The following is a 26,650-nucleotide window of genomic DNA, read 5'->3' as shown; positions in this document are numbered from 1 at the left end:
TATCCATAGTTTTACGTTTTCTCCAGTCCCTCTTGGATGCTGGCAGAGCAGCCAGCACCATCAGGGTGTATTCCGCCGCTATTTCGCTCCGGCATGAGGAGGTTGATGGGCTACCAGTTGGTAGGCATATTTTTGTCACTCAGTTCATGGCTGGTGTCAAGCGGCTACGCCCCGGACGGGCCTTGAGGGCCCCTACTGGGGATCTCCCTCTGGTACAGCGGTCCTTGATGGGAGCCCCGTATGAGCCGATGGATCAGTCCGATCTGAAATCCCTCTCTCGTAAGACGGCACTTCTTTTGGCACTTTCCTCTGCCAAACGCGTTGGTGAGCTGCAGGCCTTGTCAGTCAGTCAGGACTGCATGAGGTGGAAACCTGATGGCACAGGGGTGTCACTGTGGCCTAACCCGGCATTTCTGCCCAAGGTAATTACGCTGCAGACGGTGAACCGAGTGCTGGAAATTACAGCATTGCGTTCTGCTCTGGGCCCCCAGGAAACTGTGGAGGGCCTGTCTACATTGTGTCCAGTCCGAGCACTTCGTGCTTATGTGGATCGCACACAGGCCATACGAGGCACAGGCACGCAGCTGTTTGTCTGCTATGGGGGCAGGAGGTTGGGACTTCCCTTGTCCAAGCAACGGTTGTCGCATTGGCTGGTGGACACAATCTCGGCGGCCTATGTTGATCTAGGCCAGCCGGTCCCTGAGAATGTGGTGGCCCACTCCACAAGGGGGGTGGCCACTTCTTGGGCTGCACTGAAAGGAGTGTCCATGGAGGACATTTGTGCAGCGGCTTCATGGACTGTGCCTTGCACTTTTGCAAGGTTTTACAGACTGAACGTGGAATCCCAGCGATCGCTGGGGTCCACCGTGCTGCTTGCAGCTGCCCAGCGAGATGGTGATGGGGCTGAGTACCCTGTTCCTCGCGACCCGGTTGGTATAAGTCATCCGTTTGTTCTGACCGAGTGACGGTCAGAGTGAGGTCGATATAGATCGTAAGTTATGTCTATAACTATGGATCTATGAGACCGAACGATGACCGTCACTCTCTCCTGTCGCTCGGAACGCTATGAGGCGTTCGAGGCTGGAGGCGGAGCCGGCCGCACCGGTGGGAACTTATACGGTGAGACCGCCTCCTAACGGGTCATGTGGGCATGACTATTTTGATATATTGATCTCGAAAAGAGGAAGATGAGGGCATCATTCGTTTGTTCTGACCGAGTGACGGTCATCGTTCGGTCTCATAGATCCATAGTTATAGACATAACTTACGATGCATTGCATTAAAGGAAAATGCTGCCTATGGTAAGAGGAACAACCATATTAAACATGGGCAAGAATTGCCAAGAACGCAGTTACTTATACATGTGATTATGAACTGTCCTGTGTGTGCACTGCATATCCACCACAATATAGATAATCAATATAAGAGAAGAATGTACAGTCACTCTCATCCAGGGTGCCCAAAAGGTAGATCGCGATCTACCAGTAGATCACAAAGGCTGTACAGGTATAGAACACAGGACATGTCCCTAAAGAATATTTAATTTAATCATATAAAAAACTATTTTTGGAATATGCCACTTGAGTTAGGTGACTTGATTGATTGACAAAAGGGGCCTAGTAAGCTCAAACTCACAATGCAATATTTTGTTTTCTGTAGCATTACAGATTAAAAACAAAAAAACTGTTAGATTTCTCCCCCTCTATTTCCCATTCCAAGTGCATTTGCCCCCTCAGGCACATATTTAAACTATTTTCACTTTTTCAGCAATGGTGGTATAGATCTTGTTGAGATGATCATTTTAGTTGTTGTAAGATGTTGTAAGATGTTGTAAGATGTCGTAAGATGTTGTAAGATTTACACCATGCCAGACTTGAGAGAGAGTGATGGAGAGAGAGGACAGAGAGGACACACACACACACACACACACACACACACACACACACACACACACACACACACACACACACACACACACACACACACGGTTGCTAATCCTCTAATCACAAGGTTTGACTACTTGAACAGATCAAAGTTCGCTCAACATTTTAGGGATAAGACAGATCTGAGATCTGCTCTAAAACCAGACTTCACACAGCTCGATCTACTGCAGCCTGTTCCCCTCTGCTGATTATGTCTGGCATTAAAATGGAGGACAGGACATGCATGTTGTGCACTTGCCCAGTATGACTTTTCAAGAGCCGCATCTACAACAAGCCAGTGTGGTTTATGTGTGTGAGTGGGTTTTCTAACAGAAAGTACAAATAAAGGTAAGTTGATACAGAGAGGGGGGGGGGGGGGGGGGGGGGGGGACTGGGCCTAGTTGCTAATCCTCCAAAAAAAGGTTTGACTAGTTGATCAGATCAAAGTTCACCTCGTAGTATAGTGGTAGTGTAGTTGTCTCAATTCCCCAGATAAAATAAAACAATTTTGAGAGTGGCAGAACTTCTGGAAGTATGTGCTCTGGGCTTGTAGCTAAATCAAGGTTGTCACGTTGACTTATTGAGTTTGAGATGTATTTCCCCCCCAGTGCAAAGGTACTGTATAGTCTAGACATCGTAATTTGCATTAGACTGCATGGTCTCTCTCCATAGTATTTCAATTCAGCTCCATTCAAAGTGTGGATAATAAACGTATAGGCTACCTTGTAGTAGCCTATGGACCGATTCTACACTAAATAAAGTCCATTCATCTCCATTGACTTCACTTCAGATTCTGCACACTTGGATGCATCAAAACAGTGAGAAGGCTATATGTCATTCTTTATTTATGTAATAATTTGAGGACATGGAGTTTTTATAATTCATTATCATACCGGTATTGCCCAGATATTCTCATCTATAATTAAAGTACAGCAAGCAAGTATTAGGCCTACTGTACAGGCTTTTACCTCCCACTGGGGCTGCAGTGCACACTACAATACATGTACTGTATGTGTTCTGTATTCAGAGAAGCTTTGGGCAACTTTACATTTAAACGTAACATTGTTCCACACCACAGTTACCAGACACTGATAGAGCCACCAAACTTCTAGCGTTGGTAAAGGTGAAAACATTGTTTCCTGTCATGACGGACATAACAGAGCTCAAGCTCACAGCCTCAATAATAAAGCACTAACCATGTAGTCGGGGATCCACAGGCCCAAAAGCTCTTGAAAATGGGTTGAACCTGTGATGTCATGCTATACTTTTTTTTTGTGTTTTTTCTATTCATTTGGTCATTAAGGTCCATAGAATAAGAGGGCTGCTCTGCCGGAAACATCGCGAAAAAAATTATGGCCATTTTAGTATAATGAAGCCTTTATTTTTTTGCCCATTTTCGCCTATTGTAAAAAACTAGGTTTCTTTTCTTAAAGTGCTCAGTAGGTTGTGTAGGCTGTCAATAAATGATTCCCAGATACACAGTCACAGAACACATATGTGAACAACACCAAGTCCAGAAATACACTCACAAAGCCTTTCCAAATGATTTATAGCAGTTTTTTATATCAGTTTTTTGCATTTTTCCCAATACTAGGTAGTGTGACCAGTGTCCATGACATCAGAGACAACAGGCTCACTGCTACAATCTAAAATATCTAAAACCACATATTACACACATAAATACCCCCAGGAAAGTGATCTAAAGCTTCTAAACGTCATTAACATATATTTTTTTGCAAAAAGGGTGAAGTGTCCCTTTAACATTAACATAAATTCTAACACAATAATTCCTTTAAATGCATTGGAGAACATTTATGCCAAATGCAGCTTTAATTTAATTAAAGTGCAAACATGTAGGCTACTGTTGCAGAATATGGAACATAGTGCTGTACGAAGTGCAGGCACAGGCTTAAAACATTTTTTTTTTTAAATCAGGGAAAAACAATCAGTTTATTTATCCAAAAAGCCCACAGCACATTGCAGCATGACATGTTGAGAGCTTGAGCTGCCCAAACTCCCCAAAGCCATGTATTGTTGTTTTTACTCCACCACTGAAATTTGCCATTTTCAAGATCATAATTTTATAGCAATACAGCCTTGTATGTCTCAAAACACTGGCCTACAGTTAAATTATTGTCAACTAAATAAATATTAAGACAAATACTGGCAATGCTATTCAGTCGCGCCTCTGAACCCACGGAGTTTCCGCCCCTGGTTATTGCACATAGCCAAAATGCAATAATAATAATAGGAGGGGAAAAAAAAGTTGTCCTTTTAGAAAACATTCAGTTGGCTGAGCTCGCATGCATGCACGCACGCACGCACACACGCTCACACACACACACACAGCATGCACGCACCCGCGCGCGCGCGCACACACACACACACACACACACACACACACACACACAAAATCAAAGAACCGTTTACAGCTGCTGTAAGTTTGCAGCGTTAGCATAGGAGTAGCGTTGGCTAATGTAGCCCCCTTCTGTCCCTCTCAGTGTGGATTTTATTTTTGTTGATGCAAAACAGCAATGCTTTAGGTTACAAGGTTACTCCTTCTAGCCCTGGTCCTTTCTCACTTTACTCCGTGTGTGTGGAACTGGGAGGGAGGAGCAGGCAGAGCGTGCTCTCACTGCTCAGTGTTGCCAACTCTCCAGTAACGGAAGTAGCTAGTGGCTCCTCGAAAAGTCGCTAAAAGTCGCCAGGGGTGGGATATGCGCGCGCGTAGCGCGCCGCCCCTAGCGACTTTTTTGCGTCCCTAGCGACTTTTAGGCGCCCCTAGCAACGAAAATATGTAGCCAGCCCAGAAAAACATTTGTCATTTATGTGCACTTAGTTTGTATCATCTCTTCATTTGATAACACATCGTTTAAACTCATTGTAATATTTAAAAAAAACATACCTCAATTCAACTAATGTTTAGAACGCTATTTTGTTCCGATCCATACAGGAATTAGAAGGTTAATACTTTATGCATCCGAGTGTGTATTTTATTTTTACTAGCAGACTAAACTGAGCTGCCAGTGCTTCCTCCTTTCTTGCTCTGTCGAGCTCGAGGGGCGCGTTCGGAAATACCGCACCGGAGCGCACTCGCCTAGGCAAGTAGGCAGAGCAAGAAAGGAGGAAGCACTGGTAGACAGTCTGTGCAGTGTGCACATAACCGAGCCGAGGAAGCCACTGAGCCTGCTGTGACCTGTGAGCCAGACTAGACGCGCCGACCACTTTTAGTTTTGCCAATTTCGCGGATTTGAGGCTGAGAAAAAAAAAAAAAAAGATTTTATCTCTGGCGCATATCTGGCGCCTGTCAACACGATTTGTCCCCAATTCACCAGGGGAAAAAAGCTAGATTTCTCGCCAGAAGCTTTTCACTAATTCAGTCGCTAGGGGGGTCTGGAAAGAAGCTAAATATGACGACAAATCCGCTAAGTTGGCAACACTGTCACTGCTCTGTGTCTACTCCTCCTCTGTGTTACTGTTACAGAGACACGGAGCTATACATCTCCTTACAACCGTACTCTACCGGATTTTCAATGAGAGTGGAGTGGTTGTTGTACTTTTTGCGCATCACTACTAGCAATGCGCCCAGTGAGAAACGTTCCGCGGTGAAAAAAAAAAGGTGCAAATCTTTATTTAACAGTCAATTTGTAACGTATAGCGTTTGGTGGACGCTACGTCACTACTTGGGTCTAAAAATAGCTACACTACAGAAAACGCTACTTGGTTCAAAAGGAGTGACGCTACCATCAAGCTACTGATAAATGTAGTTAAGCTATGTAGCGTCGCTACTTGTAGCTAGCTACTGCCCAACACTGCACGCATGCACACACGCACTAGTGTCTAGCTAGGAGGCTCAGACGCAGCGCGCTGCAATAATCACTCACAACATGTTTTATAGTACCGTCGAGTCCGTCGCAACTTGTGGACAGTTTGAAAAAAAAAATGCGGATCCTAGGTACATTAAGCCATTAGCGTTGGTTAGTTTTGTCCAACACGATTACGTGAATCAGCATGGCTGCGCCTGCAGTAGGCTATTACCAAAACAATGGTACTTTTGTGTTGCACAAGCGACTGAAAACGACCATGGATATAGTTTATATTATTATTGATTTATTTAACAGTTATAAGAGAGCCTACTGTCAGCTACCGAAGTGATGTCGGCAAGGTAAATGTAGGCTCATATGAAAACGCTATACTGTCCCATTGTGCAAGTGAATAAATGGAATAACATTTGATTGTGGGTTAATAAATAGAGGCATACACAAGGAAGTTAAATGAAGGCTATTGTGCAGTTAAAGTTACCAATACAAGCTAGTTTATTCAGCATTATTTTATTGACCAGTCAGGCTGGTATGGTAGACCTCAGGCCTACCAATATAGGCCTCAGGCCTACCATAGGCCTCAGGCGTACCATACCAGGCCTCAGGCCTACAATAGCGTGGCACATCTATGCATAGAATATCTATGTTCACAGTGAAACGGGGTGTTGTTGTGTTGAGAAGAACCACTCGCCCACTCACTATGCATATTTCCTTTGGGAAACCCAGTCATTGAATCTGAACAACAGACTGCATTAATGTGCCTTAAGTTGTAAAGGATGGCAAACTATTGGGCTAAACTGAGTGGTGGCGATGCCATATAGCAAAAGAGCTGAATACCATTGTGTGTGTTCTTCTGGTCTCTACAACAGAGAGAAGTCCCACCTAAATACCCTTGAAAAAGAGTCATCAGAGAGTGAACGAGGTTTAATCACCATCTGCTCCGCTTAGGTGGTGGCCATTTTGAAAGAATAGTGGCCAGCAGCTTTTTCCATAAGAGTGGTCTTTTCAGAGTATTTGTGCCGAATGTCATGTTTGCATCACAAAGTGAACGATTATACACGGAAATATCGTAAGGCCAGGGACTATTCCTATATTTTCCATATTATGTGATATGCTAATTAAAGAAAATTATTATGCAAATAATGAAAATTGCTCAACATGTGCAAGTTAGCATTTTTTTTCTACATGCTGGGAACCCATAATCAACATTTCTGACATAAAACTTTGGTGTACTCAACTGGGTTTCACAATGGGGCTCTATGGGCTGGCAAGTCGACTATAGGCCTACTGTACCAATCTATGTTCCATTGGTTCTATGTTCCCTGCTTACAACCCTATGTGCGAGGCAGTATAGAGCGTTGCAGTCCTGCCCCTTTCAGAACGACGAGGGCACCAGGAATTAATTCCCCATAGATTTTTCCTGTAGACATTTCAAAAATAATGTATTTAAAGACATTTAAGCCTCGGACAAAGCCAACAGCCAAATTGACAAATCATGACTATGAATACATTTTGTTTGACCGAACAAATAATTTGAAAGAAGAAAAAAAGGGCCCTGTATGCAAATATGGGGTGGGTTTATCACCAGAGGCATGGCTCTGGCTCCCCCCTATTGAAGGAATCCCAGAGCCGTGTCTGTCAGTCTGTATTCATATTCATGCAATGCTAGTGTTTATCAGCAGACTCATGACAAAAACTACAGGATTTATACAATTCTCTGTCTCTCCAGACCATTGTGATTTCTTCATTGAAGCAGGTAAGACACTCAGACCTCTTGTCATTTAGACACATTTAGACGTTAGTGTGAATTAAGCTCTTCATTTGATAAGCTCTTTATTTGCCTACAATTCGAGTCGACCTATTAGTCACTTAAACAGTTGCTGATGAAGTTACTGTAACACCTGTGTCTCAATGAAACAACTTCATTTTTCCACAGACATTGCTTGTGTGGAGAGGATCAGTAGCCCAATGGACTGCACAGGGACAAATGTAGAAATTCAGTACTTAGACTTATCTGTATGAAGGAATGTATGTCTCCACTATCATCTCCCCTCCAATAAATTAACCCTCTGAGGTTGGCAGAGGGAGAGTAGCGCCGAGTCAACTGGTACCTGATGAAAAATGGGTTACAAAATATTGCGAGATAAATAATGTGAAAATAATAAAATAAATAGTTTTGTCAACGTTAGCGCAAAATGACAGTCAGGCAGGAAGCTATAGGTTTCCATCTGAGGCAGAATGTGCACTTGACTGTTCACATGTCTGTCAACTGCTTGCATTAACTTTTAGGTAGCCTATATACTTTCTGAAAACAATGTGACTACTCTAATGCATAGATTACAGAACATACGTTTAGCCTGGGGCTGAGTGGGCAGATGCTGAGACTGGAAAGTCGTTAGGTGGTCTGACAAGCCGGGACAAGCCACGTCCATCTACCGTTGCATCAGATTGTTTTTCTGTGAAACTTTTTGCCTCCCATATTGTTTGCCTGAGACGGAAAATGTTCATATGCTCTGCCTTTACCCTGAATTACCTCTTGGTGAGTGATTGAGTAAAAAAGCCATGTGTGTGCTGAGTAAAAATGCACTCTACCCCGAGGGAGTGAGGTGGATGGTGACACTATTGACGAGCACAGTCTTAGTGAACCACTCGACTGGGAATAGGGGAATAACTGGTTGTGACCAAGATTGACATAAGCTGCCCCGCAGGCTCTGGTGAAGAGTTTATGAGAATATGTACATTGTACACAAAGTTTTCCATTTAGATAAATAAATCAGCACCTTTAACCAACGGACAGGAGTAGCTTCCTGTCATTGGGGTCTGGGAGAGCGCACGGCTGCCCTTAAAGGCAGCGATAATTCGCGGGCTCAATCAAATATTTAGCCCCATGTTCAAATGCCCCCGCCCCTCTGTCAAAAATAATCGCGACACATGCCACATGAAGCCATTATGAAAATGAAAATTATACGTTGGGGGGCGCCCCTCAAAAATAGGTTATTTACTTTTGATTCAGTGCAGTGCAGTTTAACGACAGTCCCATGCATTCTCCAGATATGGTCCTCTCAGGGGAAAAGAAACGGTGAATAGACATGGAATTTACTGCTTTTATCAGCATTAATTATGACATTTCTGAGATCCATTTTATCATTACACTGAATAGTAACAGGTGGCAGCGGCAGCCATGGATGGCAGCAACAGGAGCAGTATGGATTCAATATATTGCCTCAAGGACATTTCGATTATGTTAACCCATTCTGTACGGGAACCCATTTTTTGAGAACCACTGATACAGAAACATATGGATTTTCAGAAAACTGTGAGGATTTCGAAGATTTTTTTTAATTTCGACGTCAGGCTTAAATGGGTTAACACATGCTGTCTGCTTGCATTTGTGTGTTACAGTTTCACGATGGCTCTAAACATAGCTGGGTTGGTAGCAACGTTGGTCTTCTATGCCTTGATCCTGGGGATGGGGGTCTGGGCTTCTAAGAAATCCAGGAGGGAGGAGAAGAAATGTGTGGGATCCAGAAGTGAAGTCACCATGATAGGAGGACGCAACATCAACATTTGGACTGGCATCTTCACAATGACAGGTGAGACAATTTGTATGGCATACATCAGAGAAAAATGTCTCTATCCAGGGCAAAATACCCGAAAATGACCACGCCCTTTTTAAAATGATTACGTCAAACATGGCTCTATCTTCTATCTAAACCGTTGGAGCTACAGATTTCCTGAGGTGCTCAAAATGTTCAGAATACTCATGTTTGTTGAATCTGTGCCCGAGCCAGCAACACATGTCATCCTAGTGGCCAAATCCAATATGCTCGCCAGTCCGCCAGCTGAAAACTTTTGAACCACATGAGCTATGAATGCAAACTTGGTGTCTAAATCATGTTTTTTTTTTTTACAATTATAAACATTTTGGAATGCTTATCTCTATAACTGGGTGTGGCTGAACATCTATTTTGCATATTTCAAAGATGGCGGCGACTATCTTATAATTTGTTTTACTTTGTCAAACTTGGTGTCTATTTTTAGCTTTTTGAGCATTAGAAACACATTGGAATGCTCATATTTATGACTCAATCCATCTAGAGCACTCTGATTTGCTTATTACAAATACTGTATGGCCTATATAAAAAATGTCAAGTTTCATCCAGATTTGAGTGTAGAGAGAGCATGCACGCACGCACGCACGCACGCACACACACACGGGCACACACATTGTATGTGCTCCGACTTTTTTGTTTTGTCCTGATCATAGAACTTGCTGAATTTGCTTTGTGTCCAGTAGGCCTACATGACTGCTGCAGCCTTAGTGGAGGAGGATGGTGCAAGCTTTACTGGCATGACGTGGCATCTACAAGATGAGTCCAGTAAGGTTCCTAAATTTTAGCCGTGGAGTCACTGACCAGCCCAATGTAATGACATTTGGGATGTAGTGGCCTTTAGACAAACTGAATCAGTAGGAGGAAGGTTCTTGCTACCATTGTTTGACCAACATCAGCCTTCCCTGACTATGGGAAAGGAGTGCAGGAATCTCACATAAACCCCACGCTCACCTTGGAGCCTGAAAAGATCAACTCCAATTTCCATGTCCAAAGATTGGCCAGAATATGTAGGCAAGTGTGTTTGTCTTATTATGTAACGCCAGTGCTGCTATTCTAAAGCCCCCTCAGGTACAAAGAGTGTGGGCACCCCTGTCATAGAGGGACTGAGAAAGCCACTGTATGGCTTCATCTACTTTGCTATGGCTACAGCTCTTGCTATGATGATGACCATACGCCAATCTTTGGACATGGAAACGTAACGTTTGGAAAGTGTCATAGTAGCTTGTTTACAACTGAAACAGACTTCCTGTGCACTAACTTCCTCTTCAAAATAAGAGCCACGTAATGATTAGTCATTTTGAGTGGTGCAACCACTCCAAGGAACAGCAATCTCTGTGACTCTGTGTCCGCCTATGTGACGACAGTGACGTTAATGAGCACGAGTATGTACCAGTAGGGGCCAGTAGGAGCGCCAGAAACAGAGAGAGAGAGAGAGAGAGACAGTGCTGCACTGTTGATAGAGAGAGAGAGAGAGAGAGAGAGAGAGAGAGAGAGAGAGAGAGAGGAGGGGGGGGGGGGGACAGAGGGGAGTTGCACCACTCGGTTCACACGGGTGTGATTATTTTTCTAAGTCTGCTTACAGGACATTAACATCACATTTTAGTTCCTTTTGAATGCCTGTCAGATTTCTCTACATACTGTCTCAGCTGTTGGTGCGCAAATGCGCCTTGCATGCCTTTGATCTACGCGCAGACAACATTTTGACGACATATGCGCACTGGTGCATCGGTTGTGTGCCCCCTGATTATTAATAACATCTAAACATCTAACATGTAAACACAACATGAACATAGTAGGCCTACTCTTATTATGCATATTGCATTCTTGCCGTGAAATATTTGAGTAAAAAAAAAAGGTTCAAGCCCTGCATTAATTAAGATTTGAGTGCCAACCCTAACGAGCGAAGGTTCGAACCCCGAATGTTCGGCAACAGCCTTGGTGTGTGTGTGTGTGTGTGTGTCTGTGTGCGTGTGTGCGTGTGTGTGTGTGTGTGTGTGTGTGTGTGTGTGTGTGTGCGCGTGCGGCTGCGTGCACGAGTGTGCGTTTCTAATTTAAATATACTGCTAAAATTTGATACACCTTTGACTAATGCTCAGCATACATTATTAAGCTAGTATTATGCTCTTATGCTATTATTCTATTGTTTCAATAAAATTACATCGTTTTAGAGACAGTCGCACTGAGGAAAAGACAGGAAGCAGAGCTGCAGGTAGCAGAGACTAAAATGTTGAGGTTCTCTCTGGGAGTACTAACAAGGATTGATAGGATCAGGAAGGAGTACATCAGAGGGAAAGCACATGTCAGATGTTTTGGAAATAAAGCCAGAGAGGCCAGACTGAGCCTGGTGGTTTGGACCATATACATATCATCATACTATAATTCAGCGAATGTCTGAAAGAATGTCTGAATGAATGTCACTGACAGCGCGTTATCTCATCATTAACTGCACGAATCACTCCCACTTTTCACACAGGCATGGACCATAATTATATGGAGGTCTTAACGGAGCCCTTTTCCCCATTTGACACATTAATGATTAATAATGAATTTATTAGTGAATAAAAACAGCCGTTTACAGCCGTTTATCCGTGGTCTATCTCCGACCGAGCCACACTATTAGCACACATCTCTCCATGCCAATAAAAACCTGCACGCTCCCAGAAACCGGCTAGGCTACTTTTTACAGACGCAACTGTCATATTTACTGTACAAATATTGTTTTTACATCACCACACGATGGGCAATGCGCCCGGGCGCAGTACCCCCCACGGCCACAAGAGGGGGGCAAATATCTCACAACGGGTAAGGGCTAGTAACCATAAATCGATACACTCACTATCCCATATGTGTCCAACCTTTGGACACATATAGAGGAGGGATAGTGAGTATATCGGTAGAAGGATGTTGAGGTTGGAACTGCCAGTAGGAGGCCTAGAGGAAGACCAAAGAGACGATTTATGGATGTAGTGAAAGAGGACATGAAGTTAGTTGGTGTGAGAAAAGAGGAGGCAGAGGACAGGGTTAGATGGAGGCAGACGATTCGCTGTGGTAACCCCTGAAGGGAGAAGACGAAAGAAAAAGAAGAAGACACATGTGGCTTCTTTTCTCCAGTTTGATCTTAACTCCAACAACTCTACACTCAAATCCGGATGAAACTTCATGTTACATTTTTTTTTATATAGGCCATACAGCATTTGTAATAAGCAAATCAGAGTGCTCTAGATGGTAGATAAATATGAGCATTCCAATGTGTTTATAATGCTCAAACAGCACAAACTTGACACCAAGTTTGCAGAAAATGACAGAGTTAAGGTAAGTAAAACAAATTGTTAGATAGTCACCATCTTTGAAATATGCAAAATAGAGAGTTCAGCCACACCCAGTCATACAGATAAGCATTCCAAAATGTTTCTAATTTAAAAATCATGATTTAGACTCCAAGTTTGCATTCATACGTAGCTCATTTGGTTCAAAAGTTCTAGACAAAACCTTTTGCAGTTTGTGGACTGGCGGCCATATTGGATTTGGACACCATATCAACAAACATTAGTATTTTGAGCACCTAAAGTGTCATTTTAAAAAGGGCGTGGTATTTCGGGTATTTCGCCCCAGATATAGAAATTTCACAGTTCCCAAGTTATTCCCGGGGGTTAGCCAAGAACAGTTGAGATATTCTCTCCTAAATTAAGTGCATACATATCTTAGCCAGGTCCTAGCTTTAGGTAGAACAACAATTCTCTGTGAGATTGCCGTTTCCCATGAAAGTATCTGCATTTCATCTTTAAAAATTAAACACATTTGGTACTTTGTGCATCGTCGTTTGAGAGCGTCGTTCAAAAGTACTGAAAAGATGTGATGCGTTGTGAGCTAAGCATTTTGCCAAAATAGGAATGCCAGGTTGAAAGTGGTCTTCCATGTGGGTTTTCTGCAGTAAATATTTAACCAATGGAAAGTATTAAGAGCCTGTGGCTAATACTCTTTTGTGTTAACTGCTTTATCTTTACCATCAGCCACCTATGTTGGAGGAGCCTATATCATGGGTACTGCCGAGGCAGTCTACACTCCCTCCCGTGGCGTCATCTGGGCCATGGCGCCTCCTTCATTTTTTCTGACCTTCCTCGTAGGTAAGAAGCAGCATGTATCTTTCCAATATTTTTTCGCCGATAGTGACCGATATTTCACCAGTATTGAACGATATTGACGCAATAATAATGTAATGTGACCGTTAATGATGCAAAGCCTGAGGAGCTAGTTCAGGCAGGCAACTCATGAGCGTGCCTACGTGATCAGGTGAATAATGCTGCTACTGTCTCCCTGCCTCGCTTGCTGCCAACCTGCTGCTCATGACGTTTTTGCAAATCCCACCGCCTCCCCAGCATCCACCTGTATACAGGCTCTGTTTCTAGATCCCCGCATGCATGGGGGTCTTATTCATTCCCTGTAATTCTACTTGGCTAATAATTTAACTAAAATATGAATGTTACAGGGAACAACTATGCTTCATATATCTATGCTCAATAAATATATATTCTAAATTCACTCTAATGGCCCTACACGTACTGTAGGGGTTTTAAAGTTGTCGGCGAGTCATCAGATCGTTATGTATTTCACACTGGAGGAGACCTTTTTTTAATCGTCTGTCATTATATCATTGTGACTTTCACACTAAACGATTGGTCGCCGACAAGGCATCACACTGCAAGAGTTCACCAAGATGCGATCCAGACCCGATACATATAGGCTATATCATTTGTTTTTCATTTTTCATTTTGTCATCTCACGCACGTGCAGGATATCGTGATACAAGCGTGAGACCTCTCTCTCTCTCTCTCTCTCTTTCTGCATGCACGCCACACACACACACACACACACACACACACAGGAATAGCCAGGCTACACAGGGTGAAATGTTTGTGATAGCCTATAGCCTACGTGCGCTATAGCGAGACAGGGCGTTAAATCTTGATTTTCATTAAATAACTCATTAAATAACCTCTCTCCGTATGTGCACGTGCACACGTGCACAAACAAACAAACAAACACACACAGCGCACAAGGTACAAAAGCTTGCTCTGCACTGTTGATTCCGATGCGTTTTTACTTTTTATCAACATTATTCAAGTGAAATGCGTTGGTTTTATAGACTATTTGACAGCAACATATAATATAATATATCATTATCTTGCATGTACGACACAGGGATTTACCCAAGGAATAAAGGTTATATATAGGCCATCTGATCATCTATCGATACAGTCGACACGACAGACAGACAGACAGACAGACATATTGTCAGTGAGCACAGCTGTCCTGTGCTCTCATTAGCTGTAATACAGGACTTCTCTGGACGCGATTGCAACCCATTTCATACTGTACGATGTCCAGTCCTCGACAGAGCCAAATAACAACCCTGCTTGATATTCAGATGCGGTCGGGAAGGCGTCGGCGAGTGCTTTTATCGGCGCTATAGCTTCTCGCAGAGCCTTTCACACACAGCGAGCAAAACCTCTGCGATCATCAAAGCCCGATCTTGCGTCAGATCGGCAGAAGCGGAGCAAATATCGTGCAGTGTGTACGAGCCATAAGAGTTTTCTGACTGAAATGGCTTTGAATCAATGAGCTCAATATACATGTATACTACGAGTAAGACGCGCGAACGCGGGAAGCGAACGCAGATCGTAAATTGCAATAACAATTAGAATAAATTACGAATTAGTGTCACTCAGCTCCATATATGGGCACAAAAGGGGCCAGGTCCACAACAAACAAATCACTGGCCCCTTTTGTGCGCATATATGGAGCTGAGTGGACCTGGCCCCTTTTGTGCCCATATATGGAGCTGAGTGATTGCTGATGCAACACACTCCATATTTGGATAGCGGGACAGACACACGGACAGACAGACAGACAGACAGACAGACAGACACACAGACATGATCTGCTAGGTCTCATAGTAAGTGCTCACTGAATTCGCAATAACCAGTGAAACGCCCTGATGGCGAGAAGCGACTTCGCATGCGCGCATGCGCCTGGGTGGCAGACTGCTGGGCGAGCGCTGGCGCTTTGGCATGACTATCAGCTGACTATCAGCTCCACATTATGGAAATCCATGTATTGCACCAAATTGGTTCATTTGCAAGTGTGACTCGCGTCGCGGCATGAACCACACTGGTTATCATGAGACTATCGCCATATTGACATTCCCATATGTGGGCTTAATATCGATGACAAACCAAGGATGGGCATAACGGCATCGGCTGGGAATGCCCATGTGTGGACCTTTTTTTGTATTCATACCGTGAGAGTGTGGAGGTCGCTCTGCTGGGGCAGATTGGCGCGTGCATGCATCCGCCTGGGTGACGGCAGACTGCTGGGCGAGTGCTGTCGCTTTGGCATGGGATGAACTTTGACCAAAATCGCACAATGGAAAAACGGGTATGGCCAGGGGTTCATGGCAATATATATATATTAATATACATGTATTGAGTGTTTGAGGGTTTGATGATGTCAGACTGACATATGGACTGACAACCATATAGATCTAAGGGTCTCCATGGGCATCATGGAGATGTCACAAGATGTCACGGTGTCAGATCCATGTATGGAGATCTAAGTGTCTCCATGCACGAGATGTCATGAGGCGCGATACCATATATGGAGATGTGAGTGACGTGAGTTTTCTAATTAAACACGACCTTCGGTCGCAATAATGTAATATATCGGAATTGGATTATTTGACCCTGCATGAGTGCATAATTGTCGGATATCGATATTGACCATGCGGACACGCAATGTTATTCATTGCGAACGCAGTGAGCACTAACTATGAGACCTAGCAGATCATGTCTGTCTGTCTGTCTGTCTGTGTGTCTGTCTGTCTGTCCCGCTTTTGTGCCCATATATGGAGCTGAGTGATTTGTTTGTAATTGATGCAACACACTCCATATTTGGACGTATAGCTGCTTTGGGGACTCCTTATATGGTTGGTTATGGCTAATTCGTAATTTGTTCTAATTGTTATTGCAATTTACGATCTGCGTTCGCTTCCCGCGTTTGCGCGTCTTACTCGTTCAGTATTGATCATCAGGCAGCAGCATGCAACGGTAATAAAGTTACAAAGATTTAAACACAGTGCTAAACCACACATAGCTACATGTGCACTGAAATAAAGGGCAGAGAATAGACAAGTAACTAAAACAATCTCGTCAGAACGCACAGCTGTGTGTGGTGTGGAGACCACAAACAGAAAACTGGCAGCAACTTTTTTTTTCTTCAGTGGACGACGACGGGTAATCACTTAATTTATACTTTTATTACAAGATCCAGCATCATATCAAGTTAACAATAATGATGTTGGTGTGTTTAATATTGTGTCACAGAAACACACTGCAACTAATCTCGGGCGGCTTGAGCTGGAGAACAAAGATCCAATCCAAACGACTCTATGTAAATACGTTCAGGAATGTTCACACCCCCAAAATACGCAAATAATCTTTCATTTAGAGAGACATTTTTGCAACGACTTAATGACACTAAAACGACTTTCCGATGGAAACATTCTTTAACATTCCAACTGTGTTTTTTTTTTTTTTGGTCTATTGTGCAGTTTCATTAGAGCCGACTTGTGGGTGAAAATACTGTAAGGGGTCACATATGACAAAAACAATTTTAATTTGGTTTAACCTTCTTGCATATATGCTTTACCTGTTTTTCAAATGTTTGGTTTTTATTCAAGATAATTCCTAAGTATTTTACTTCACTCATGTCAACTAGTTTCATTTTTGATACCTCAAAGGTATCCGTAGCAAGCCTGTTACGGATTGAGATACACATTGAAACTGTTTTTTGTTTTTTTTTACATCTAAAGTTAATTGTGACGACTCGAGCCAATTTGAGATGTTCTGCAATTCCTGTGTCGGATGCGCAGCTGCCATGCTGGCTGTTGGCATTTTAAAGTGCCTTACATTTGTTGTAACTTTATTTATTGTCAATTTCTTCCATGAGAGGGGTAGAGGTCGTGGCGTTAGCTGTTTAAGGAGACAGTTTGAGGGGCCAATGGAGTTAAGAGGTTTTGTCCAAAGTGCTTTTTAATGCTTTTCATTGGTTCAATATTTTTTTTAATCAACACACAAACATAAAGGGTGTTCAGTAGCACTGATTTATGCACCGAAAGCAACAATATTTGGTTTTGCATGAAATCCTACCTTTGACTGAATATGTTTTACCAGAATGCAGATGTGAATCATGGCATTATAATTACATACTTTTACTGTTGAGTGAAAAAACAATGTTGCACATTATTCATCGATCCCCACTAGGTTGTGAACCCGTGGTCTAATGCATCACCTTCCTGTTGTGTCCCAACAGGAGGCTTGTTCTTTTCTAAACAAATGAGGTCGAAGCGCTACGTGACGATGATGGATCCATTCCAGCAACGCTACGGCAACACATTCACCACGGTCCTTCTGCTTCCCAGTCTGCTCAGTGACATTCTGTGGGTGGCGTGCATCCTGGCTGCCTTGGGTCAGTCATACGTTATAGCTCTGCTTATCAACATCAGGTCCTCCAGGGACAATCCATTTCTGGCCAAAAAGTACATTTTATCCGTGTGGTGGGGGGCTCAGAGTGTGTCCACTAAGGAAAGTAGGCTTTCTAATTACACAAGCCGCCTTTGTATTGGTGAGTAGGTAAAGCGTTTTTTATATTTCCGCTACAGACAAGAGGCTGGTCTGCATTTCATGCGAGGGCTCAGAGCAAAGAGTGGCAGAGCCTTAATGCAACGGCAGCAAAGGGCATTAGGCCTATGAACCAGAGCTAATATTAACCCACAATATACTGTATATAAAAATAAGTTTTATTTACATGCATAATGGGCAAATATTTGTTTTAGTGTTTAATTATTTCTCTCCCATGTCCATATATACATGTACGAAATGCAGGGGGGGATCCGCACACCATTTTAAAAGCTCCCAAAACAATTTATTGACAACAGAGCGGAAAACAATATGACATTTCAGCTTCAGGGGCCGTCGTCAGGTATACTGAAACAGCACTTCTAAGTGCTGGGATATATAGGACGACGTCAAGTGGTGTCACTCACGTCAGTTTGTGAGTGGAGCAACCTGGCTCCGCCCTAATTTAGGGTTGAAATTGACGATTAATGATCACCTGGTATGTGTCAGAATAAGTCAAATATTCATAGAATATTCAAGGCACTCATAAATATATATGCACCAAATGGAACCATATGACATGCCTATACAGAAATAGTCCATATACACAAAGCCAGTCACATAATAATTTATTTCATCCCTGCATCTGATATTAGACCGGTGCTCGCTGATCCGGGTAACCTGACTCTTCCAGATTGCGGCAGTACAGTAGACTTTGAACTACCATCAGCCCTACCGCCAGCTCACCCCTGGTAGGGACGCTATAGGGTTCAATTGGCTTATGGACACGTGTGTATTGTGTGTTTCTGCAGGTGGGACAGTCAGTGTGATTCTTGATCTTCATTCGTCCTACGCCATCGTCCTGTCTGCAGGTGTTGCCATCACCTACACACTGCTGGGAGGCCTGTACTCAGTGGCCTACACCGATGTCATCCAGCTGTTGATCATCTTCATCAGTCTGGTGAGAGCAGACATGGATGTTCAGGGGTGGCATAGCTGAATGGGTAGAGAGCCTGGATCGGAAGCAGAGCGTCTTGGGTTCGAAAGATCATGCACTGGATCTCCTGTTTTTGTTTTTATTTTATTTTATTTTATTTCTTTCTTTTCTTTAAAGCTGCACGTCTCTACACAGAAAATAGAATTATGTTTCTAGCATGTTCGGTTGCTAGAGACTATTTTTTACGCATTTAAACTTGTAAACGCGTAAAAAATTACCCTAACACAAGGGAAGGGTTAATGCAATCTACTGTACATCCCCCCATCCCTGATAGCATTAGTACTTCTTCACTGGCGGTTTCTGTTTACCTATTTCCTTGTTCTGTTGTACCTTGCCTTTCCCAGTGGATGTGTGTTCCCTTTGTAATTATCCACCCATTATCATCATCATCATCATCATCCTCATCATCTAATGTGACTCTCACACCTGTAAACTCACCACCCTGGCTGGGGGAGCTCAAGACGGAGGATGTTGGAAAATGGATCGATGAATTCCTCTTATTGGTTAGTTGTTGTTTCCCGCCAAATCCTATTCATGTACAGTATGCCGATATGTGTTTACATATCTGCATTGTCAGTCACAGAATCCTTCAATGTCCACATTTCATATTTTTATGTTGGGACAGTAAGTCACCCCAGGGGGGGGGGGGGGGGAGCATACGTTGGTCTTGGTCCGACATTCAACAGTCTGACACATGCGTGGCTGGTTAAGACCAGTGTTGGGTGCATTACTTTATATTTGGAATATATTACTTATTACCTTAATTTTAAAGTAATATATTGTATTACATATTACTGTCTGAGCAAGAGTAATGAATACATTAATATTACTATTAGGCCTACATATTACATATAACTTGTTTTAAATGCTCAATTTGAACAATTAACCCACTTGCCGTCATTGGCCTAGATCTACGTCAATTAAAGCTAATTATTTAATAAAACCCTCAACGCCATTGCCGTAAAATAGATTAATGGCAATTGCGCTTTTATTGCGATCAAGTCATAATGCTACTTTCTGTACGTTAGCATCGGGTTGTATAACACTGGGTCGCACCATCTTGGATCGTCGGCACCATAAACACCCATTCTATTATGTTTCTTTCAATCGCCTGTATCTTCACTGGCTTAGCTCCGTTTGATGCAGAGGACCTGACCATGGCATCGTCCAACTTCCTATTTTATGGTGTGTGTGTGTGTGTGTGTGTGTGTGTGTGTGTGTGTGTGTGTGTGTGTGTGTGTGTGCGCATGCATGCGTGCCTGCTGCAGGCTCTCGGAGGACTGTCCTGCCAGGCATTCTATCAGAGGGTCCTTTCTGCTGCATCACCTGCTCAGGCCCGAATCATGAGCTTTGCATCATCGATCATTGTCGTCATCTTGGGCATTCCCTCAGTCATTATAGGAGCGGTGGCTGTTTCTGCAGGTACTTCACAAACACATGATGTTAGAGCTGAAATCCACAACTTTTGTCCCACTAAGGGTTCAGACCTCGAACTCCGAATTTCTACCGATGTTCTAAGACAAATCAGCCTGCTTGTAAGAGGCCCAGTCGCATCTTTACCTATGTAGCCGCACCGACGTGTGGCGAGCTGGCCACAAGCCGGCGAAAACTAGAGTTCTCAACAGGCCCGAAAATTTAGGCCTGGCCTGGGCCCTCATCAAACCCTGTACACTCAAGGGAATTAGTGTTCTCAACAGGCCCATTCAAATTCTAGACAGGCCCAAAAGTTAAGGCCCGGACCTGGGCCCTCATCAAACTCTCCATAATGGAGCTGACCTGTTATGACATTCCATATCTTGATCTGACCTCATCACACCCTGTACACTCAAGACACACTCCATATATGGCCAGTGCACGCGACCTCAGGCGTCTTACTGGTAATAATAATTATTAGTGTGGTTACTGTAGGCAACCAGACAATTGTTCTTGTCCATTTTTATGTCACCTACTGCCCTAGAGTAACGTTTATTTCTGTAAACTTTTATTTTGAGTTAGATAATATGTGATATCCTTTGCACCAGTAGGTACAAAGTAAAATCCTCTCATCCAAGATGAGAATGGGAAGTCCGATGAAGCCCGAGGACATGGATATCAAGCTTACATTTCCAAAACCTAGTCAATGCTGTATCTAGTGGTAGCTAGGTTACTGCAGCAACCAGTGTCTGATAACAAGATGTGGATGCTGTGCATAGAGCACTAGTCCTGGTTGACAATGCCTTTGACTGCCCCTCCTGTTCCCCTGACCTAAATCCAAATGAGCACATATGGCACTTTGCCTGTTCATAAAATGTATCTGTACATTATGTACCCTCATTAATTTAGGGTTAGGCTCTGCATGGCTGCACCGCACAATACCTCTCAGAGGTGCCCGTTGGGCACTGGCCTACTTGGAACGATGCAAGTTGGACATGCTTGCCCCACCCAGATATTATGTCTGTGTCCCTTGTCAATGAAAAGGAAGGGATGTCCGCACACTGTTTCTCTGCTCCCAGGGAAATCCGTTATTGAACAACGTTCACCCTTGTGGGGTGAACAGCATATGGGCAGGTCAACATGGAACAAGCTCTGTTGCAATGAGGAAAATCAAGCAAGATTTTAAGATACCGGTAACCGCATCTAAAAGGATGAGGCTGCAATCAGCAAATAGGGCATGTCAAGCTAAGGACTAAGGGAAATAGTGTCTCTAAGGCCAACTCTTTAGAACCCAAAAGGAAAGTATAAATCAAATCAAATCAAACTTTATTTACAAAGACCAGAAGGTCAACCAAAGTGCTGTACACGATCATGAGGCAAACATACAATCAACACAAGTAGCATAGCAAAACAAAATCAAAGCAACACAAACAGTACACAGTCAAACATTGAAAGCCAGGGAGAAGAGATGGGTTTTACGTAAATACTTAAAGGCCTCTAAGGAGCGGGCAGACTTGATATGTAGGGGCAGACAGTTGATAAAGGTGCAGACAAAATTAATAGTAAGCTGCAAACCAAAATAAACATTGCAAATGATAAAAAATACTGCCTACAAGATGAGACCATAATATAATAGCAAACCATATAGTAAGGTACTACTGCAATTACAGTACAAAATAATGAGGACATAGCATAAGGACAACAAAAATGCCAATAACAACAGTATACACAAAAGTTAAAAGGATAAAACGTAAACCCAGAAACGGTTTGACATCAAATTCCTCATTCAGCCCTCGATTGTGGTCACCACCGCGAGGGGGTCTCTCTACCTTCTCTATATACCCCAGTATTTTAAAGAGGAAATATTGTGCCCCATTTTTTTCTAAATGGGCTGTGACTGGATTCCTCTCGTTGCCACATCTGATATTGCTCCTATGTTCACTGATACGTGTGCGAAGGGCTCTTCTAGTTTTGCCAACGTAGGCTCTAAGCCACAGGGGCATTTCAGCATTTGATAAGATACCATTTGATAAGATACCAACGACAAAAGTGGTGGAACATGTTATTCTCTTATTGCCATCTCTTTGCCACTGTGGGGATGTGTGAAGCATTTGCTTTTGGACGTGAAGCTGTATTGAGCACGTACAATTAGAACATTTGTAATTGTGTGTCCCTTGTCAGGCATGGCCAAATATGGAGTCTATGCAGACGTCAGAATGATGCCAGAACAGGCCAGCTCCATACAGTATATTACAGTCAGTATATTGATTCATACAGTATATACAGTATATTGACCCTGGGCCTGTCCAGAGCCCGGGCAGAGGCCTTTTGTGGTGGTTCTGGACAACCAGGGGTCCATCCGACTTGACACCGAGCACTGGCACCCCATGTGGCGACGTGGAACGCGCGTGTCAAATGTCAGACAGAGACTTGGTGCATTTATGGAAGGATGGATAGATAGATAGATAGATAGATAGATAGATAGATAGATAGATAGATAGATAGATAGATAGATAGATGTGACCTACGTGACAGTGATGATGATGATTTTTTTGTGGGCTATAACATTGAATATTGGAGGGGGTCTTAACATTAACAGTTTACGAATCATTTAATGTCAAAATACGAATGACATTTTCCGGATTTTTTGTGGGTTATAAAATTGGGAAAATGAGCCATTATTTGATGTTTGTTCTGAAACAAACAGAACAGAGAAAATGTGTGTGGTTTTTTTTAAGCCAATTCCTACTGTCGATTATACTGAAATGCCCTGCGGGGGTCCGAAAATGTGAGTATTAGTGTGAATTCTCTGGTGGCTTTTAAGGTGTGACATCATAGAGACGTGTTGTCCACACTGCACAACCATAGGGTTTCTCTCCAGTGTGGCCCGGTCTCTCTTAAAGGCGGATTCCACACAAGCCGTGTGTATTATGTTAATATACACATTATCAACAGAATTCAGTAAAACACGGCTATAGTGCGGAACTCTCTTTTAAAGCAGCGGGTTCAAGAGAAACATCATTCACTCCAAAATGAGTTTCTCAACGTGAGATTACTTTATTTCCTGCTAATGCCAGGTGAAAAACATCTATGCGTCCACCACCCTTTTTGTTCTGATGCAGCCCTTTGAAGTATTATTTTCCTGTTTTATTTACTCTTTTGGTTTCATTGTTTGACAATTACAGTGTATTTATTACGAAACATGTATTACTTACCCTCTCAGAATCACATCACAATCACAGTGACGTAGTTTAACATTTTGATATTTATTATTGATAATTCCATGGAATTATTAATAATATAAATATTATGCCATGAATGTCCTATTTAAACTACCAAAAACTCCCCAAACTACAAAGGAGAATATATCTCACACATGTTGTCAACTTACTGCTCAATGATGAAAAATGTGTCATTGGGATGCCCTCTGCTGGTCCACTGACAAAATGTTAAAGTTCATCTTCTCATCACTTTGCATGTCTGGATCCCCCTCTCAGACTGGAACCAGACCGAGTATGGTCTTCCACCTCCGTTTGAGCGCGGGGAGGCAGGGAATGTGCTTCCACTGGTCCTGCAACACCTCGCCCCGTCCTGGGTGTCGGTGTTGGGCATCGGGGCATTGGCTGCAGCCGTCATGTCCTCCGTGGACTCTGCCATGCTTTCTTCTGCGTCCATGTTCACTCAGAATATCTACAAGAGCTACCTCAGGAAGCAGGTTGGAAACTGTGCTGTATGTGCACTATAACTATTATGTAACAATGTGTCTGTGTGTACATGTGTACACATGCTTCTGTTTGTGTCTTCATGCATGCAGCAGTGAGTAAGTGAAATAAAGTCATACTTTGTTTCCTTAAATGCTAAAGCATTGTTGTGTCTATAAGCACAGATCTGGGACCTGTAGGGCTTTCAGCAACGCAAAAGAGATTTTTCTGTGATAGCAATAGGTGCTCTATTAAAGCTGCAGTCCATATTTTCTGAGTAAAACGTTATTTTGACAGTTCCATATGAGTAGAGTGTGTTAATAATATAATATAACTACTGTAGAACAGTGGTTGGATCTGCTCTTCTATTGCATTGTGATTTGTACATATAGACCTGGAAATGTCCGAATGCAGTGACTCATCCCAGCTACTCCCTGCTCCCCATATGGGGATCCAGATTTAATGGACTATAATATAATAGTGAAGATTTTGGACAATACTCCCTATATGCAGTGGACTATAGTAGTGACAATTTCGGACACTACACTCCCTATATGGGAGTGTAGTACCTAAACCCTAACCATAACCTCAGTAAAACTATACCTAAACCGAACCCTAACCCTAACCTCAGTAAAACTATACCTAAACCTAACCACAGTAAACTATACCTAAACCTAACCTCAGTAAAACTAACGCAGTGGCGCGGGGGCGTTTCCAAGAACCCGAATGTGAAACGAATACCCTACGAGCACATCTGACCTCAAACCTCAAACCCTTAGATCTCCAGATATGGAGCTGTCCTGTTCTGACATTCCATTATGTTGTTCCTTCCCCATCCGTCATTCTTCTTCGATGTCTCCCTTTTGACTGATACCATTCAAAAGTCGTAATTAAGATATGTTTCAATGTCGGGTTATAACTCGCTGTTGGTGACGTAATTAAGATATTACATGTATTCATACATGTATGCATACAGACATCACGTTTTATCCACCCGACATTGAAACGACACTATACATTCGGACACTAATACAAAATGACGGAACCCCCATAAAGGTAACATGTCATTAGTCCGAAGGTTCATTGGTCCGAAATCTCTAACCCTAACCTAAACCTAACCGCAAGCACGGGAGCAGTGCATGTTCGGACAAACGGGACTTCGGATCTATGGTTAGTCCCCCATAAAACACTATATGGGGCATAGGGGATGAATTCAGCTATGTCGTCATTCTGTAATAACACGATTTTTCCACTCTCTCTCAAGGCATCAGAAAAGGAGTGTGCATGGGTGATCCGGCTAAGTGTGCTGCTAGTGGGCTTGGCTGGCACCGGCATGGCCTTCGCTGGGGAAGGCGTCATGGCGTTGTGGCTGATGAGTGCAGACCTGCTGTACTGCATAGTCTTCCCGCAGATCATCTGTGTCCTGCATTGTCCCTTCGCTAACGGATACGGTGCGACCACTGGCTTCGTCCTGGGGACGTTCTTCAGATTTCTGAGCGGGGAGCCTGCACTCCACATTCCCCCTGTCCTGATGTTTCCCGGTTGGAGGGAGGATGAGTTAACGGGGGACATCCACCAGTATTTTCCCTTCAGGTCTTTAATAACATTGCTAACCGTACTCATCATTCCCTCTGCCTCCTTGCTGGCACGTCTGGTGTTCACCCGCCACATGCTGCCTCCTTCCTGGGACGTCTTTGGTGTCTTGAGGGAGACTGGGGACGCTGTAAAGAGTGTAAGTGGAGTGGGGAGAGCAGAAGTAATCTTACCTGCTGCTACTGAGTCTGAGACTACTAAAATGTGCCCAAATGTGCTGACCTCATCACATTTGTGCTGACGGCTATGGCCGTTTTTAGGCCAAGGAGTGTTTTTCGTGCAAAACAAATGCTTGGAATGGATTCAGAATCATGAAATTACAAGGGGTGTGCTGAAATATCGATATTGCGATATATATCGATACATCCCCCCGCGATAAATAATCAATATCGATTATTAAAATAAAGCAAATCCCACTCTCAGATTCCACAGCAACCAGAAGTACTGAATTACTGGATGGTGATTTGGATGGTGACAGTGATAATAGTCAGTTGGTGGTGTGGTGTCTGTGAGGTATTATAATGATACCATGTGATAATGGTCAGTTGGTGGTGTTTGTGAGGTATTATGATGATACCTGCAGTGATAATGGGCAGTTGGTCATGGTGTTTGTGAGGTATTATGATGATAGCCAGTGATAATGGTCAGTTGGTGGTGTTTGTGAGGTATTATGATGATAGCCAGTGATAATGGTCAGTTGGTGGTGTTTGTGAGGTATTATGATGATAGCCAGTGATAATGGTCAGTTGGTGGTGTTTGTGAGGTATTATGATGAGGGTATGATGCAAAGGGGGAGTTTATTGAGTATTAATTTAGTGTTTGAGTGGTGCAACCACTATAGACAGCTATGTGTGTACGAAAATACAGTTTTTTTCAGTTCCAAGTATTTTGTAGTTGCAGATATCGTGATATATCAT

At 43.1% G+C, this 26,650-nt stretch overlaps 1 protein-coding gene across 1 annotated transcript; it reads left to right on the top strand.

Moving 5' to 3' along the window:
• Positions 1–1,031: 1,031 nt before the first annotated feature.
• Positions 1,032–25,974, top strand: LOC308334110 (high affinity choline transporter 1-like; the record flags this gene model as incomplete). Its single annotated transcript, XM_080790698.1, has 8 exons — positions 1,032–1,119; positions 13,368–13,481; positions 17,725–17,880; positions 18,842–18,990; positions 19,371–19,529; positions 20,295–20,448; positions 23,937–24,154; positions 25,405–25,974. 8 exons carry the CDS (start codon positions 1,032–1,034, stop codon positions 25,972–25,974), a joined length of 1,608 nt encoding a protein of 535 aa, XP_080646824.1.
• Positions 25,975–26,650: the final 676 nt, after the last annotated feature.

The sequence above is a fragment of the Protomyctophum bolini genome, assembly GCF_963924005.1.
Source record: "Protomyctophum bolini genome assembly, chromosome: 19".
Taxonomy (NCBI): Eukaryota; Metazoa; Chordata; class Actinopteri; order Myctophiformes; family Myctophidae; genus Protomyctophum; species Protomyctophum bolini.
Note: the sequence above shows the minus strand (reverse complement) of the source record. Positions and strands in the feature narration are given on the sequence as shown.